This window comes from Argiope bruennichi, chromosome 9 (assembly GCF_947563725.1).
Source record: "Argiope bruennichi chromosome 9, qqArgBrue1.1, whole genome shotgun sequence".
NCBI lineage: Eukaryota > Metazoa > Arthropoda > Arachnida > Araneae > Araneidae > Argiope > Argiope bruennichi.
Window position 1 is genome coordinate 92,581,547 of NC_079159.1, and position 19,001 is coordinate 92,600,547.

General features: G+C 27.1%; 1 protein-coding gene across 4 annotated transcripts in view; it reads left to right on the forward strand.

Moving 5' to 3' along the window:
• Positions 1 to 19,001, forward strand: part of LOC129983991 (relaxin receptor 2-like) — a 359,185-nt gene that overhangs the window by 211,174 nt on the left and 129,010 nt on the right. For all 4 annotated transcript variants that reach the window (XM_056093732.1, XM_056093731.1, XM_056093730.1 and 1 more), the window contains one exon: positions 10,846 to 10,998. In XM_056093732.1, coding sequence (XP_055949707.1) covers positions 10,917 to 10,998 — 82 coding nt within the window. In that variant the 5' untranslated portion in view covers positions 10,846 to 10,916. The remainder of the gene's footprint in view (positions 1 to 10,845; positions 10,999 to 19,001) is intronic.

Here is a 19,001-nt window from a genome sequence, read left to right on the forward strand (position 1 = left end):
GATACCTAAAATTAATTTAGTAAGTATATAAATTGGATCATCAGGCCTTTAAAAAGCAATCCTTTTATTTTTTTAAAAAAATTACCCAAGATTTACGTAATGCTTTAATTGGTATTTAAAACACCGTCATATGTAAAGAAAGGAAAACGTATCTACTCTTTTCCTAATAATTTTATATTAATGTTTTTTTAAATTAATTATTAGACTCTTATCAGTTGTTTATCACATGAAACACGATGCTATTTCAATATAGGCCTGGCTTTCTCATAATAACTATAATAAACTCTGTATTATTTCCTTTTAGGGGGTCTTTCTCCTTAGTTTATAATTATGGCGCTGATAACTTGGACGAATGGATAAATTGTGTTCATTTTAGGCCAAAGATTAAATATCAAATTCTTATCAAATACTGCCATTGTGAACAGTGTTTGTTTGTTTCTTATGGCACTTGCCATTGACAAGCCCACTGTTACGAAGACAGCGATTTAAGCCTGAGGGGGAACGTCTCTTATTTTTTATAGCAGCGCCAACTAGAGCCAAGAGTACGACTTTGCCACTCACGCATCACTCATTCGCTTGCACAACCCCTTTTTACAGGAGGGCACATTCACACATCTCACAGATAGAACAACAACCATGCCCAAACCGGGACTCGAACCCGGGACGCCCAGATCACGGGGAAGACGCGCTACCCCTATGCCAGGACCTATGCCTGGCATAGGGGTAGCGCGTCTATGCCTATGTTACGCATAAAATTGCCTATGTTACAAACGAAAATCAGTGCTTTTCAAAAGAAGTAAATTTTACTTTTTTTTAAATTTTTTAAAATGCATTGACTGATGAAGATATTGTGCCATCTCCAATATTACGGAATTCATATTTTGCTCATTTAATTGCTAGAATAACATAATGTATATCTTTACTAAACAAAAAATTAAAATGTGATATTCTAATTAAAAGAGTTTCCAAAAATTTCAAAGGTAGTTTATAATGCTTTGGTAGCAAATTCGAAGAAATGAATCACGTGAAATACCGATCGATGGTTAATAATCAATTTAATACAAAAAGAGGCATTGTAAAGTGTTTGTTATGCAAACATAATATATGGCTAATTTAATGATAGGAAATATGTAAACATATATGTGAAAGAAAAATACGTATTGATTAATTAAGATATGGTAATTTCTTATAATGCTAAGGTAATTTCCTTTTATATATTTATTTATTATAGTAATAAACTGTGTTTTTTACTGTCGATAAAAATCCAAAATGTGATATTTCAATAATTTTTTTTTTCAAAATCTATGTGATTGGCAACAATGACATTGTACAACCTTAGCTACAATAATGAAATAATGAACTGCGTGCGATCACAATTATTGATTAAAAATTAATTTCATAAAATATTGCAACAAAGGATGTTAAAATGAAGCGTTTGTAACATAAAAAGAACATTTCATGTATTAATTTACAGATTGTATAAGTACAAGTAAGGAAAACATTTTCACTATTCAAGACGCTGTACCAACAATGTTATTGAAGTTCCATCAAGAAACTAAACACTCCTCTTTCTATTTTTTTCCTCTTTTCAATACTTTCTCATCGAAATAAGGTCACTGAATCAAGCAGGCATAACAAAAACGTTCTAATAAATATGTGACATCACCATTCACTCGCTTGGAAATTTAAAAAAAAAAAAAAAAAAAAAAAAAAACATTAGTCTATTTTCTTAATAAACGGACATCGATTTTATTTTGATGACAAAGGAAAAAAAATCCTTTGGTCTACTCATAACAATTGTACCTCTCTTTAATACAATCGGGGGCTGGACCATTTTCGGGACTGCTTCAGTTTTTGTGCGGAAGATATATCAATCATCAGAGAGAATTTATCCCACTTAAGGGAGATAAAAAATAGTGGGTCGTATCAAAACAATTTTTCACTTACGAAAATAAAAAGGAAATGTTACCAGCTTTTAATATCTTTGTTTTCGAGGCAATACGAAATATTTCAAGTGGAATTCTAGTATCTTTGTCTTCGGTTCGAATCCTGTAAAATAAAATAAAAGTGTGAAAGGTGGGTGCTTTATACAATATTGTTGCCTTTTAATGCACTTTTTAAGAAGATCCCACGGATGAAATTATCATAAAGATATAAATTACTCTATATAATATCATTACTATATTCCCTACATGTACCATTTAATATGTATGTGTACATGTACTATGCATTACACTTAACCGCACACCATTTAATGTGACTGTGTGCATGAGTACCTTATTGTGATTATAAACCATCTAATTTGTGCATGTGCACATTATACTTAATTACTCTATTTAATACTAGTTTGTGCAGTGTGCATTGTGATCACTATAACCATTGAGTGTTCACGTATGTGTAGGCACACTACAGAACAGATCACTACATCTACAACTGCCAAATTAAACGTAATGGGTCAAAGGGAGGAATTTCAAAATACAATTGCTACAAAGAAAAAATAACTAAACACAATATGAGGCATATTGTAAAAGCAAACGATAAAATCGTGAATAGAATTTCATGTCACTTTGTAGAATCAATTTTCCTACAATATAACATTTTCGGAATTTGATGCAGCCTTTGCATAATATGGATTAAACCTTATCTGTCTGTACCAATAATTAAAGACTATGCTTACTCCTAGTGCTTATGACTTCTGGAGAGAATTTTCACTTCGATCTTGACAATATTGCAAAAATAATAAATTTATTTAAGTCTTTTTAAATAAAAAAATACTTTTTGATGATTTTAATTCCATTGTGCAATTTTTCCCGAATTTTGAAAATTTAAAAATTACATTTAAAAAGGAGAATATGTGTTGTGTGTTAATTCTGTGCAGAACAAATCATTAGAACAAATTTTTTTTTTTATAAATATTCTTTACGTATTCGGAATATCCCTCTTAAAACATTTTTTTAAAATTGTTTAATTAAAAATGAAACGAAGTTTGTGTTTAACCATAAATATCGAAAATGCTACAACACAAAAATTATATTTGCACCATTTTGAAACTTAAAATATTGTCGTTTCATTGAAATCAATTTATATTCGGTGCAATTTTCCTCTGAAATTTGAGAATTTTTTAAATATAGATTTTGCATTAATGTCAGCATTGTTTACGTTGTTGCTATGAAGTATTTGATACTTTTTTTCAAATATTAGTGGAGTAATTTACTTAATTAATGAAGGCTATAAAAAAGATTCTGTTATCATCTGTGCTTTTTACACAACAAATTAGAAAATAATATTACATTACCCCAATAAAGCACGTGTTTTTGGAATACAGGAAAAATGATTTTAAGGTTTGTGATAGCACAATGGTATCATGAATTTGTTTAACCCTTTCTAGGGCCGTGGGAAGTATGCTTCCCACCAAATTTATCAATCTTCGTATGAATTTATGTAGGTTGGCATAAGTTCTGACAAATTTGTTTAGAAAGACAGAAACTTAGATGCTTTAGTTCTTTATTTTACACAAAATGATGTGTCTTGATTTGATACTTAATTATTAATTAACCAAATTAATTAATTAATCAAATTAAATTTATCTAATAAACTGAATGAATCCCTTTTATTATTCTAATTTCGAGCCTAAAAATATTTTAACAGAATATGACTAGAAAAAAATGGCCCTTTAAAGGGTTAAAACGTGCGTGTACACGAATATAGAAGAGATGTAAGGATATTAAAATACGGCATTAATATCTATTCAAATCTGTTAACTAAGAATAATTTTTGATTGAATCAAAAATATCCAGTTTATAGATGTGAGATTTATCGGAAATTATGCATTGGATTATTGGAAATTAAGCATAATTAAAATTCCTTATGAATCTGCTAATTACTAAAGACAGTTAGTCTCGAATAAAGCAAGGATCGGACGAAAACGAATTTATAACATAAATCAAACCCCTTATTGATCTTTTTAATAAAATGGATCCCTTTAATGGTTTTGCAAAATCTATGGGTTAAAATAAATGAACATAAAAATGTAACTAAATTGAAACACCTTATGCTTTTTCTTGTTTATAATCTAATTCTAACTAAATACAATTTTCTCTCTCCAATTAAATATTGTTTAAAACAATGTAATAATCCTCATCAAATTTCTTCAAATAATATTATTCTGACATTTAAATACAATTTCACTTAAGATAATCCATATAGGACATAACAAAGCTCTATACTTTCGTATCAACAACTCTCTTTTTCTTATTAAAAAAATATAAATTCTACTTAAAGCTTAGGTATATTAACATAATCCAAATAAATTAGGTATATAACATAATCCAAATAAAATAAAAATTAGGTATATAACATAATCCAAATAAAATAAAAATTAGGTATATAACATAATCCAAATAAAATAAAAATTAGGTATATAACATAATCCAAATCCTTTTTAATAATCAAACACAAATCCAGAAATTAACATGCAAAGTAAATTTCCAAGGAATTTTTGCCTAAGACATCGTAACATTGTAACATCATGACAGAAGTTCCAGTTTTATGGAATGAAATATGATCCAACTCACTCAATAAGAAGCAAAAACACTCCATAAGACAGAATCCCTTTACTCCGTGATTGAGTTCCGCTACTTTGCTCTAAAGATCATTGCTATGGTAACCAATGGCTTAAAGATAGGTACTATGATAGTTCTTCGACGTGTCTCCACAAGTTCTTAACAATTTGTGGGTGAATTTCTCGTAGGAAAATATTTATTCCTCGTAGACAGAAACATTTGCTTCTTAGAATTCTTGTAAAACTTTTCCTTAATAATCAGTTTTTTATTATAAGAATGAATGATTGTAATTCGTATTTAATTGGACTTGTATATTTTTTATCTGTTTGTTAAATCCAGGAATTTCTGAAATCTAGTTTCATTCTTTTCCTCAATTATTCATTTTAAAAATTTGATTAAACTAAATAAGTTAGGAATTTATAGTCCAATTTATTGCTTTTTGGACATTATAGTACATTAGAAAATGTCCAATGAATTTTAACTTCTTCTGGTATACTACGAAGATTAGTTTTTGCCTAATCTTCATAGCATAATCTTCACATTAACTCGTAGCATTAATCTTTGAATTGATTCATAGTATTAATCTTGGTTTTGAATTATAGCTTAATCTTTGTATTGATTCACACCATAATCTTTGTATTGGCTCAGACCATAATCTTCGTATTAATTTGTTTCATAAACCTTCGTATAAATTCAGATCCTAATTTTCGTTTTAATCCATATCATTATTTTCGTAAGTAATTAGATGGTTTCTAGTATTCTGTATATCAGTATAATTTAAAATTTAATTCTTATATGTTTTTTTCCTTCAAATTTATAATTTTGAAAAAAAAATTCTAACGAAAACCTTCTTTAATTAAAATGTAATACCTATTTTTTTGCTTCATAGTAATTTTTCAGTATATTCTGTTCCTTCTGAAGTGAAAAGTAAGCAATCTATTCCTTTATAAAGATTCTATGGTTGTTTTAAGGCTAAGCCTAGAGCAATAAAGCAACCCGAACTTAAGAATTTAAATAAGATATAAAAACTCATCACATTTCTTAATTAATGCATTTGGGAAGCTCAACTAATAAATTTATGCATTCGAAAAATCTCAATTTAAAATTATTTTTACCCCAAAAAAATATATTTCTTCCATTCTTACATTCTACTGTTATCTTTTAAGAAAGGTATTTTGTTTAATACGATTTCTTAAAATCTGTTTCATGTGAAAATGCCACGAATCTTATTATATTTCTCAAAAAATAAATTTAAACATATTCGAATATCTCAGTGATTGTAAAATAAATTTAGCTCTACCTTTTGGAGGTGTTTTTTTTTCTCTTTTGTAATTTGTCAACATTTCTCTTTCAAAATCTTGATAAATAAATTTAAAATATTGAAAATGAATACAATCCTTTTTTCTTCTATGATGAAATTAATTCTCAAACTGGAATCATGTTATGTGGCAATGTCTGAGTTTATGACACAGGAATACAATTGCTCTTAGAACACTGAAATCCTTAAATTCTGGTCTAAAATATAATTGAATTGCAACTTATATTAAAAAAAGACAAGAATTCTTTTTTTTAATCCTGAAAAAGACATAAATTTTTAATCTGAAAAAAATTTTGCTATTCATATATGAATTTTTAATGTTAAATAAATGATTATTATTACAGTGGATTTGTCTAATTCAAGCATTTTAATTCGAATTCATGAAGTATTCAAGTTTTTTCTTCCTCCTCCTCATTGAATGTTATATTAACATAATATTAAAACAAAGTCTCAGTTTTGTTTTGTTTTGTACAAAATTAAGAAACTAAAAACTGTAAAAAAACTGTATTAAAAACTGTAGCAGTTAATATCAATATTTAATTCATTTGTGTACCGTTAATTTATTTATTTATGTATTATTTACAAAAATAGGCAAATAAGTTGGAGTTTTACAGATATTTTCCTAATTGGGCCTCGAGTCCCTTAAGACCATACCTGGTTTTCAATGTCAGCTTTTCCAAATTCCAGAAGACTTCCGCACAACGATATTATTGAATTTTTCTCTTTATATTTACAATAATGAAAAAAAAATATTTAATCAGATTTTTTTCTTCAAAAATTACTATTTCATATAAGCAAATAGGCTTCATTTATAATTAATGGTAAAAAGAAATGGATTGAAACATGATTTAAAATTTTTTGTGGGATTGTTGAACTTGAATACAAGAAAACTTTAATGTTAATTTGCTTTAATTCTTTTGGAAATGGAAAAATTGACTCTTTCTACAGACAGTATGGACAATTGTATGGCTTATTGTATTATAAAAGAAAAGAATCATTATATTAAAATAAACCTCTTCTTAATCATTTTTATCATGTTTTTGTTTCTTATGGCACTTGCCACGGACAAGCCCGCTGTTTGAGGACAGCCGATTTAAGCCTGAGAGGGAGCGCCTCTTGTTTCTATAGTAGCGCCAACTAGGGCCAAGCGTACGACTTGACTACACACGCGTCACAACCCTTTTTACGGGGTGGACTTCTTTCACACATTTCATCAACTCATCCACATATCGTAATTTAGACCTGAATAAAAGAACGATCACCCCTGATCCAGTACCCCCAGTGGTATTACTCTCGACATAGAGGACTTTGTGACCATGTCAGGTTTATACGTACGTCAGCCACGAAGCACGCGGGGAATCTTCGGCCGGCGGGGTTCGAACTCGCAACCTAAAGGACGCGAATCCAACGCTTTCCCAACCAGGTTACCCCGGCCTCATTTTTATCATTGAACATAGCATTGTCTTTAAGAAAACAGTGTAGAAAAAAAACCTCCTGATTGTGAAAACATCAGAATATCCAAGAGAATTTATTAAAAGAGGAAAAAAAGTCTTAAAAGTCCAGTTTTCAAACTGGAATTCAAATCTAATATTATTTATGTGATGTATGTTTGTTTCATGAGAGGAAATATTTTACCTCTCCTTTATGTAGTTATGAAATAAATCTGAAATAATTAAAAAAAATTATTTTTTAAATTTTATTTATGTAACGGTAGATTGAAAGAAATTACTGTGGAATGATGAGAAAGGCTGATTTATTCTAATAAAATAGCTGGAGCAAGGTTTCTTATTATCACGATTATTTTGTTTAAATGGAACAATACCATATTCTTTTTTCTAAGTTAGAGGGAAATAAGTAGTAAATGCTCCTCTTTGCATTAACAAAATGTCAACAATTCGTAGTAATATCCCTACTAAAATCTTCTATCCTCAATATTCTGTTCCCGCAACACAAAAGTAGAAAAAAACAAAATAAGAATTCTTCTGCATCATTAATAAGTATATTATTGTGGTGAATTCTGGTGGGACTGTTGTCATGTAGCATAAATACATCCTATGAAGATATTTATTTGGTTCACAATATAGTTTTTCTGGCTTTCTAAATTTGGCTGTGAAATATGTTGTATTTTATTTTCTGCTGTGCATTATTATCCAGAGACTTTCTATTTCTAATTAGTATTTTAATGAACTAAAGGAATTATTCAAAAATAAATATTTCATGCTAACGACCTGAAAAATCATGTAGATAGTTTATTTGACATAATAGTTATACTATAAGAGTAATTCCAGAAACAATTATTTTTATCTGTCATCGAGTTGCATATTGTCAATTTTCTCCTTAAGGGAACACAATAAATTAGAATTTAAATTACATGCATATATTTCATGTGTTGTTATCGTCTGCATTATAAGACTAAAATTATTTATTTAAATAATACATAACGTTTTTGTCGTGCAATATAAAATCGCAATATTAAATGAAAAAAAAATGTAATACAAAGATATCTAAGTTGTTGATTAGATAAATGCAAAATAAATAATTTTTAGTGAGAAATTATACATAAAAAAATTAGGAAAAGCATTTCTTCTATGCTATTCTATTTTTCATCTAAGACGGTTGAACTGTGATAAACATTTCTTTAAACGAATTCAGTCACTTGTATTTCATAAAAGCAATTTTTGGGAAATTCTAATGCTTTTTAATAAATAAATAACTTTAAATAATTTTTTTATTTTGATGATTTCTAAAATACAGATTTGAGACAAAATTTACTTTAAAAATAATTTTTTTTAGAATTATTTCAAGTATAAGTATTTCAATAATAATTTATTTAATTTTAATGATCTGCGATTTAGTCGAAAAATATGTTCATATATTCAATGATATGATGCCACATAGCGATTAATATTAATCAAAACAATTATAACATTGTTTCCCTTATTCATAATTTCTTTAATGTCATTGAGATATAGTACAATTTTGTCGAATGTTAAATGTATTTCATTATTAAATGAATTGCACTATCATTTAAACCGTTTTTCAATTATCACAGAATCTCAATATTGTAATATTTCCCTTTTTCTTAACCTCAATGAAAAAGAATATAAAAATCACCGTTATCGTTTTAATTAATTCAAAAGAAAAATATCAGTTAACAAAGAACTTAAATATTTATTTTAGAAATATTATTTTCGTGCATGGCAACGCCATTAATTATAATTTTCATATTTTAGGAAAAATCGTTTGCTTTTAACTTTTTTTTATTCGTGTTTAACTTAGAATTTTAACTATGATGGAATTACAGCTCATTAATATCTGTGTGCATTAATTTTCTAAGTTTCATATAATTACTCAGGTTATTTTTAATAAGTAAGTAGTGGTTTATAGTTAAGTTTATATGGTTTAATTATATATTTTATTTGAATTGTTGCGTGGAAACTATAATTGCGTTTGTCATATTTTAAGTTTTTTGATTTTTAAATAGTCGCGATGAAAATTACATTAGAATCATTAATATAACAATTCTATTAAAAAGTAAATTATGATAATTAAAAAAAATGTAAAATCTTATGAAATTTTTCGATAAATAAAAAATTTATTATATCGAATCTATAATTTTAATTGCAAACTATGAAATCTAGTGGATGAAACGACAACTGTTAATGCCAATCTTTTCAATGTTGATTTTTATATCTTAAATGAAAACGCAGACATTGTGAAATTCGTAGATAAATTGTTTACTCTTTGTGGAAAAGGCCCACATGCATGAAAAGGATTTCTAATGTAAACTGATAATATTAACTGCAAGTATCATTCTTTAGAGAAATAGCTCTTTATAAGTTTCGAGAACTTCAATATAGAATGTAGATAGATATTAAAGAACCTATTCGTTTAATGTCTGAAATATAACTATTATTTAAAATATAATTGAAGGGTACAAATTTAAACCTTTACTTCGAAATATCATAATATAATATATTAGATTCTATTTTAAGTAAAACTAAATAAATTTTAAAGTCTCAAAAATTATTTATCTATTAATATTATATATATATAAAGTATAGAAATAATGTTTCAAAGATATTATTATGATATTGAATGCCAAAAACTCGTGAAAAAAAAGAGAGCAAATTTCGAATGTCTTTGAAAACTGAATGACAATTTTTAAATTTATTTTAGCTACAAGTATTATGATTTAAAAAGGAGAAATAAAGAGGGAATAAAACAATAAAATTTTTCTTTTTGATGCTATTGTTGACTATTTTAGTGACAAAAGTCAATAGATAACTAATATTACAGAAGTTTTTGAATTCAATGCTTGTACAACATAGTTTTCAAAAATAATTTCAGCATAAGAATACTATAATGTTAAAAAATTTTTGCATGGCATATTTTCTAAAACTAACTGTTGCTTTAAAAAGGCTTGATTGTGTAACAGAATGCAGATTTCTTGGTTTAAGACTAAATTAAGCGCATTTGAAATCCAATTTTTTACAGTAATTAAAATCATGTTAAAATGGTATCATATTAATTTCAATTGCGATTACATATTTAAATCTAATTTTTACGGATTAACTTTTTAACTTTTTTTTAAAAACTTTTTTTGCGGATTGCATTCAGTGATTGTCTATTTGCTTTTTGGGATCCACTATGGCAAGGCTGTCAATCATTCGATACTATTCAGAATTTATTGGAACTAAATTTTCTTGATATTCCATGAGGTTTTGTAACTTGTTTTAAACTTTCCATTCATATAAATATAAAAACGTCTTTTCATAGATTCCATAATAAACTATTGGACTCCATTACTTTTATTCTACTTTGAATTAAAATATTAAAGATAAAATATTAAACAATTTTTAAGTAATATTATTATATAATCATATCACTTAAATTAGAAGTAATTGAGAAGGAGTTTTGCTAAAATATCAATATTAAATCTTCTTGTTTTTTTTCTTTACTTAGAATGTTCTGTTCCCGTTTCGAAGAGTTCGGCACTGAGCGAATTATAAACTAATATCACTACAATAACAGGAATGTGGACAAAGAAAACCCTAGCCTCGGATAAAATGGATAAATTCTTGTATCTTTGTTTCTTGATGATCTGCTGGCCACAAAGTAAGTATAAATTTGAAACTTTTGTAGCTTTTTATAAAATTAATTGGAATCTGAATTTTTTTGCAATTTTTTTTTGTTTATAAAAAAATTAAATAAGTGAGATGACATTGTTTGCCAAATTTAGGGATTTATATTATTGTATTTGGTGCCATGCTTTCTATGATTCCTACAATTTCAAATCTGGGAAAATAGTTGATTGAATTGTTCAAAGAATCATTTCAATAATAATTATTATTTGTTGTTTTTTAATTTAAAATGGTGCAAATGCAAATAAAAGATGAGATAAATCTTTTGCTTCTAAAGACTAGCATTCCTTAAAGATTGCACGTAGACATATACATCCAGTTAAAAATTTCATTAAATAAGGTGCATAGTTGCATGAAAATACATTGGATTCTGTGAATGTTCACAGTAAAAATTTAAAGAAATAAATCTTTGTCCCCATAATGTAATAATGCTAATTAGTAATATATTTCTTTTACATTCATTTAACCATACACGAAGTTTCACGTTTTAACCTATGAAATTTGCATATATATGTTTAGTTTTCTTATTAGAACAGCTTATCAAAAAAATAGATGAAAGCATTTATTTTATGAAAGTTTTTATTTATAACATAGAAACTGTCTGGAGCAAATATATGCTTAATAATTCGTCATTCAATTTTTATAATATGAAAGATTTTTGCTAATTATACATACTGTTGTTCACTTTGAGTGGTGGACAGTTGTAGCTTTGCCATAACAAAGAAGAGAAAAGAAATTTGAGAAATTCGACATTTAAGGTTATCTTAGAAATAGTATAATTCCGAACAAGAAAAAATACTATGCCCACAATTATGTGCATGATCCAAAATTTTTCCAGAATACAATGAATAAATATCGTTTTGAACAAGTTATCTGAATACTTCAATCAATATATTATTTGATTATTTTTTTAATTCGGTAAGAATTAATAAATGAATTTTTGCTTTCTGAAAACGTCATTTTAATAAAATATTATAATATTTGTATTATATTATAATATTTGCATTTGTATTGAATTAAGAAGACTTGCTCAAACATCTGGCAGAAATATGAAAAAGTGACCCAAGTCAGTAAATTTGTCTTTTTAAAATTTTATAGAAAAAGCACGAAACCTTGAATGCACACAGATAAATAAATATAAGATAAATATTAACGCTTTTACACTATGGCAAAAGTATAAAATATTTTTCTCTTAACTTTCTATTACTAACATTCACAGAATTTAAAATGTGTTCATATAATTGCCTACCTTATATAATGAAACATTTTTTTTTGAAAATGGTGCAAATAAAAAAAAAACCAAGCGAAAAAATTATCCTAACGTTTGAAAATGCATCAGAGTAAAGCGTTACTAAATTTATGGAATAAACTAACACATTTTATTAGATAAGGAATTTCATCTTCCTAAATGCTGCAAATATGATAATAAAATTATAATACAACTTCATGTTTTGGACTGCTTCTAAGATTTGAATTTCATTTCATTGGTTTTAACATTTATTTTAATTTAGTTTTGGAAGTAGATCGTGAAAATTCATTAAGATTTTATATGTTCGATAAAAATGCTTACTAAAAAGATTGTAAAGTGAATAAAAAATAGTAACACATATTCAGAAGAAATAATCAACAGAAATAAAAAAATGTGAAAATAAAACCTAAAAGATGCAGAAATAAATTGGAAATTTTAAAATCTCTCAATACTATTATGTTTGCATTTTGAAGAAATGGCCTAAAAATTTCAATATATCTTAAATTAAATTGCTATTTAATACAAATAAAATTATTAATTTATTTGCATGTGAATAAAAAAAAAACTTTTCTCAAAAGTATATTCATATGCATTTGTACGTAAAGCACTACCCCTCCCCCCGACACACACAGAGTCCAGAGCAGTCTATTTCTTTTCATGTTCTTAACCATGGAAAAAATTAAGCCAAAAATACTTTGTGTATTAAGTAAAGATATTTTTTTTTGTTGTAAAGGTTTTTTTTCATTGTCACTAAAATAACTTCTCTATAATAATAAGAGACATTTCAGATTTTTCAATTTTTATTTTGTCTTCATACATAAAAAAAAAAAATTCTAGAAAAAAGCTGTTTTATACAGAACAAATCCATTAGTTAAATTTCAGTTTATAATTTAGACTGATAAATCTGAAGATTCGAAATAAGCATTTATTTATATAAAAATGATAATTAACTCAAGATGATAAAAGAAAAATAATAACTTTTAAAAGCAAAAGTAACAGAATTTTGCTCTAATGTGCAAACGTACGAGAATTAACTTTGAAGTTTCTATATTTTTTTATCAAATTTTCTCACTTTCTTGCCATGTCTGGAATATGTATTTTTTATGTTTTGTCACTTTCCATATTTATTATTCATTTCAATATTATCACTTTTTACATAACACACTTCTTTTATTTTTTCTTTAGCGCTACTTCTAAATAATTATTTTTAAATTCATATCCATTATCGTTAAACAATTTTTTGCGCATTGTTTTTGTTGTCCGCTCACTAAGTACTTTAATGTCTCATTATATATTTTTTCTCGATCTTATATAAAGTATGTGAAGAGTAAGTTTTGTAATAGTCAAAAGTCTTGGATGTGTTCGTTAAAAGTTGATGAATTTGATGGTTTCACATCTCCCCGAGCACATTATTGGAATTAAATGTCTATCTCTATCTGTGAATACGCTGTTAGAAATGCAACACGAAACAACAATCTTCGTTAAATCTGAAGATTTAAAAAAAATGGATTTAACACGCCTATCAGTGTTTCTATTTTATTATTATTATTATTTATCTCGGACCGCGGAAACAAGATAATAATAATAAAAAAAGGTAAGGTAAAGAAAAAGGTAAATTGAAAAGTAAATTTGAAATGATAAATTTTGGTTTATGGATTTATCATTATAATTGCCCATCTTTATAAAATTTTTGACTGTATCTGTTCAATTATAAACTACTTATCAATCCGTATATGCTATGTTCAAACATATTAACATGCTAATTCAAATGTGTAATGGTTAAGACAAATGAAATCTAGCATGTGGTTTTGCTACTTTTAATACACATCTGTATCAAATTATATATTTGTGGAATAGTATTCGTCTAATATCCATTGCTGGGATAATTTTTTCTATTGTCCTCTTTACTACTCACATCTGCTGCGGACTGTTTCGTGTGAGTGGCGCTATTTTGTTTGGCAAAGCACTTCTCACGACGCAGACAAATATTGAATGTGTCCAGTGGCGGACACATTCAATATTTGTCTGTGTCGTAATATCTCGTAATTATATTTTTAGTATGCTTATACCTGACAATAAATGGTGCTTAATTCTTACCTGAAATGCTTCTTAATAATTAACTCTGCATATAACATTCCACCAAAAATACCCATTATCATCCATACCAGCACGGATATCGTTCGGTGGATGTGCATTAAAAGAAGATCATTCGGTTTGGATAAGGGACAGTGACACTTTATTTTCTGAGTATTCCGACACGTATGGAGAACAAGTGACAAAAAAGTAGTAGTACGTAAAGAATAACAGAACTTGTAGAACAAAATAAGTAGATAGATTGATTGAGAAGCGATTGAGTTCATTTCTCCATCAATACTCCAAATAAATTGGCATTCATTCTCTCTTTGAAGTAGATTTCCAAAGAGAGAAACAATGCGAAAATTAAGCATGTGAGCATTTCTGGGATTGAATTTTCTGAAAAGATCTCGATTTCTTACAAAGATATGGCCATAGTTCTTGTATTCTTTAGTATCTTTATTTTTGTCACCAAATATGGCAATTTTCTAGTGATTAATAATCCGCATAAAAGATTTTTGTTGGTTTGGTTGGTATGCGCCTATGTGCAACAACTGCCAAGATTATTTTACTATTTGTCATATTTTAATTAAAAGTCCGGTTTTTAATTCTTATCGTGCTCGTTTCTTTACTTCGTCTTCTTCAACATTACAAGACATAGTGGGTGAAAAATCTCACCCAAACATTTTTAAATTCGTAAGAGCTATTTGCTTTTTTACTTGCATATAACTGTTTTTTATTCTTTTTGTGTGTATTTAACATTTCTTTTTAAGTTTTTGTAAATTCATTACATCATTGAATCAAATTATTACGAATCATAATTTAAAATCTCAAGATGCTAGAATCAATTTTTAAGCCATACTTATGCATTTTTATATTCACACATCTTTGCTTAAAATTTAATAACTTAGTGTTTAATTTAAATCTTTCATATTTTTACCATTTGATTTGCACAGTGTAGCCAAACATGGCTTTTGAGTCAATAAACCACAAAAACTAAACAAACCAACCATAGCATCGATTTCGGTCCTTTTTTGTTTCACTTAAAAGTTCATAACATTTAAATATACCATCGATGCATGTTTCCATCTAATCTTAATTTTTTAAAGATATAACAAAATTCATTTCTGGAACAGCCAGCAATTTCAACAACTAGGTCGAATTTTCATTTTTATTCGCTAATTAATCGTTGTGGGCTAACAAATATCTGATATTTCGATAGTTAAATATCAATTATCTTTCATTATGAAAAAGGATATTTACGTAACAAAATATTACTATATAGCACTAATTTCGCTGAATATTACTTGCCATTTTTTCTTTTCTTCAGAAATGAAAGGCTAAATTTTATACATATCTTTTCAAAATAAGACCTTTTGCTTTTAAATGTTGTAATCGTAGATTTTTTACATTTTATTTGGAGTCCAGTCTGACTGTCATTCATTTAAATTCTTAGAACAGTTTTTCTTTAAAAATTACACTAGGAAGAATATCAATTGCAAATTATATAAAGAAGATGTTATTTCCTATATTTCGGAGAATTAAATTTATTAAAATCGAAAATGAAGCGCATAAAAAAAAATTACACTTAATCTCGCCTTATTATTTATCAAGGAATTTGCATAGGATTATTAACAAAAATTCAAAAGTGTCTCTAGTTTCAGAGTTTTAAGAAAATGTAATTTAGCAGGTCACGACGCCAAACGTCAGATTTTGTCTTGTAAAAGATAAATGCACCTTCTAGTTTATACTTAATTGGAGTAAACTATGAGATATTTTCTTTATTATTCTTGCGTAATAGGTTTCAAATAAAATGTTAGTTATTATCTTTTAGAATTAATTTTTTTATATTTATGAAAGGAGCATGCTGCAAGAAATGTTAGTCTCAAGATATTCAAATACTAGTTCTTGCACAACTGGTTGAAATTTGCAAATCTCGAAAACATAAATTACTTATTAAGAAATTGGAAAGGATAAGATGACATTTGCCGTCGAAGCAATTTTAAAAAATGTGTTCCTTATTGCTATGGAGAGGATGGTTTATCAATCGCATATTCTTTCGTTCATTAATTTTATATATACAACTTGATGAACTTCGTTCTCGGAATAAACCAAATCATATTTTCCGAGTACAATTCATTCTTGGGAATAATTTGTCTGCTAAAATATTCTTAAATCAAACTATCTTGCAACAGTTTAGGCTAATATTCGCAAAATATGTAAATTGCAAAACTTTCTTTTTTAAAACTGAAGATGTTTATTACATTTATGACGGCAATTTTGTAAAAATTCACAATAGGAAACCTCTGGAAGCCATTAAATCTTTCACTAAAAAATATGATATGATTCACTAAAAATAAAATATAATAAAATTTCAATATAAAATAAAAAACTATAAAAAGATAAAATATGGACGACTGATCAAAGAATTTATTTAATTTCTAATGCATTTTTATCCAAAGGATATAACAGCATCTCCTCTGAGTAGTAACAAGCTAAAATGATTTAACTTGTTCTTCTTGTCGAATAGAGAGTGTTTTTCCAATCTATGGTATTAATGGACAAATCGAGGCTGTGTAACTCTATCTTTTTTGTTGACTTTACTAAGAGCATCCACTCCATCCCCTCCCATAATATATTCAGGGGTTGCAAAGCAAGGCAAAAGGAGAATCAGAAGGAAAGTTTTATATTATCAAAGTATACAAGAAAGTTGAGGGAAGAACACTCGTAATTGTATTAATTAGAGGTAATTTCTTTATATTAGAAATATTTGTTTAGAAACGAGATTCAAAGAAATTTATTCTATGTTAAAACATAATCTGCATTGTATGACGAAATTCACCCAGTGTGTGTGTGTGTGAAGATAATAAAATGTTGATTGTTCTAATATTATAATATTCAAAAATTAATAAATCGGTCAGATCTGATCGCAGAAGATAGAAAATGTTTATTTATTTATTTAAAAGCTTGACTGCCAAGAGTATTTCACATAATATTACTTCATAGGACCAAAGGACTGTCTAAAATCTAAAGTTCATATTTTTTGAAGTATATTTATTAGACGAAAAAAAATATTACTATTGATAGCATTTATTTTATTTTAAAATATTAGCTAAAAATGGATTTTAAGAGGAATTTGGGAAATGTTTGTTTAATAATTCTTTGAGGTATTGCGAATTATGAATATTAGTCTGCAGTTCCCATAAGACTTCAATTCCGAATGACTCTGCTTTCTGGTCTCATATTTTTTTAAAGGCATGCTTGAATTCAGTAAAAAACGAATTTATATTAATTGCAGTTTCATAATTTCCATTTTAATTTCAAAATGAATTTTACTGCCGCTGACAGTAAATGAGAGAGAGATGCATAGTACAATGCACAGAACGGCTTCAGGTCTACATAATGATATACGTGGTAATGATATATATGGCTATCAAAATTTGAAGTTTAAAAATATTTTGCTTAAAAACCTTTTTTGAGACAAAATTACATAAAATATTAAGTGAACATTTTAGCGAGCATTAATACTGGTCAACCAGCAGGTCGCCAAAGGCGGCTAGTAGTAAATAAAGTACGGTGCTTATTTTGGTCATCATATTTCGCTGGCTTACTCAACTGAACCAGATACATCTTTGAAAATGGTACGATGTTGTTTACTAAGAAAGGAACTTGTTTCTATCTTCTTGCAACAATAACAATTTTAATACTTTGCCAGTAATTTTAATGTAATGCAGTGGCAGTATGAGTCCTTTACGATTTCTACATTATTTCAAAGTGTTTTTTTTATAAAAAAGGTTTATAAAATTTTGAAGATATTTTTTTAAAATAAAGTGTAATTATTTACATTTTTTTCCAGAAAAACTCAGATCGTTTTATCAATGACTGATTATGTATAGATAAATAAATGCAGTCATTTAAAATGAATGAAACTATTTTTATTCAACGAGAACGGTAAAAAGTATACTAAAAATCTAATATATAAAAATGAATTTTTGTTTGTTCGTACCTTATGCGTTGCCGAACCGTTCAACCAATTTCAATGAAACTCGGTCAACTGATTTCTTGCATTTGCGCGAAGGTTATATTTTAAAATTGGCAATTGACAAAACACAAACGGCAATTTTTTTCTTATCATAAATGAGTAATAATCTACACAGAATGTTGCCATTCAGCGTGCACATTATTTTGTCTACGGTAAACCGCACATTTTATTTATTATATTTAACTATTAGTTCTTATTGTCAGATCTGATCAATAAAGTGAATAGATTTAATAGTTTTCGCTAACTATTGCCAACAAAATTCTTTTCTTTATAATTCTTTTGTTTTGAATTATTATAACTGCTGCAAATCGCAAAAAAAAAAAAACAAAAAAAAAAAAAACAAAAAAAAAAAAACACACACATAATCGAATGATTTTTCATAAGATTTAATTGGGAAAACAAATGCACACGAATTTCAAGGATAAAAACCTTAGTTGAAATTTAAAGTGTGAAACTCATTAAAGCTTTAAGATTGAATTTTTCAGCAGAATAAAATGTTGTTTCGTGTTCTAAAATATATACATATGAAATCTGCTTAGAAAACGCATAACATTTTCAAAATGATTAATGGGCATTATTATAAGCGCCATTCAGACCAATAATGTAATTCTCA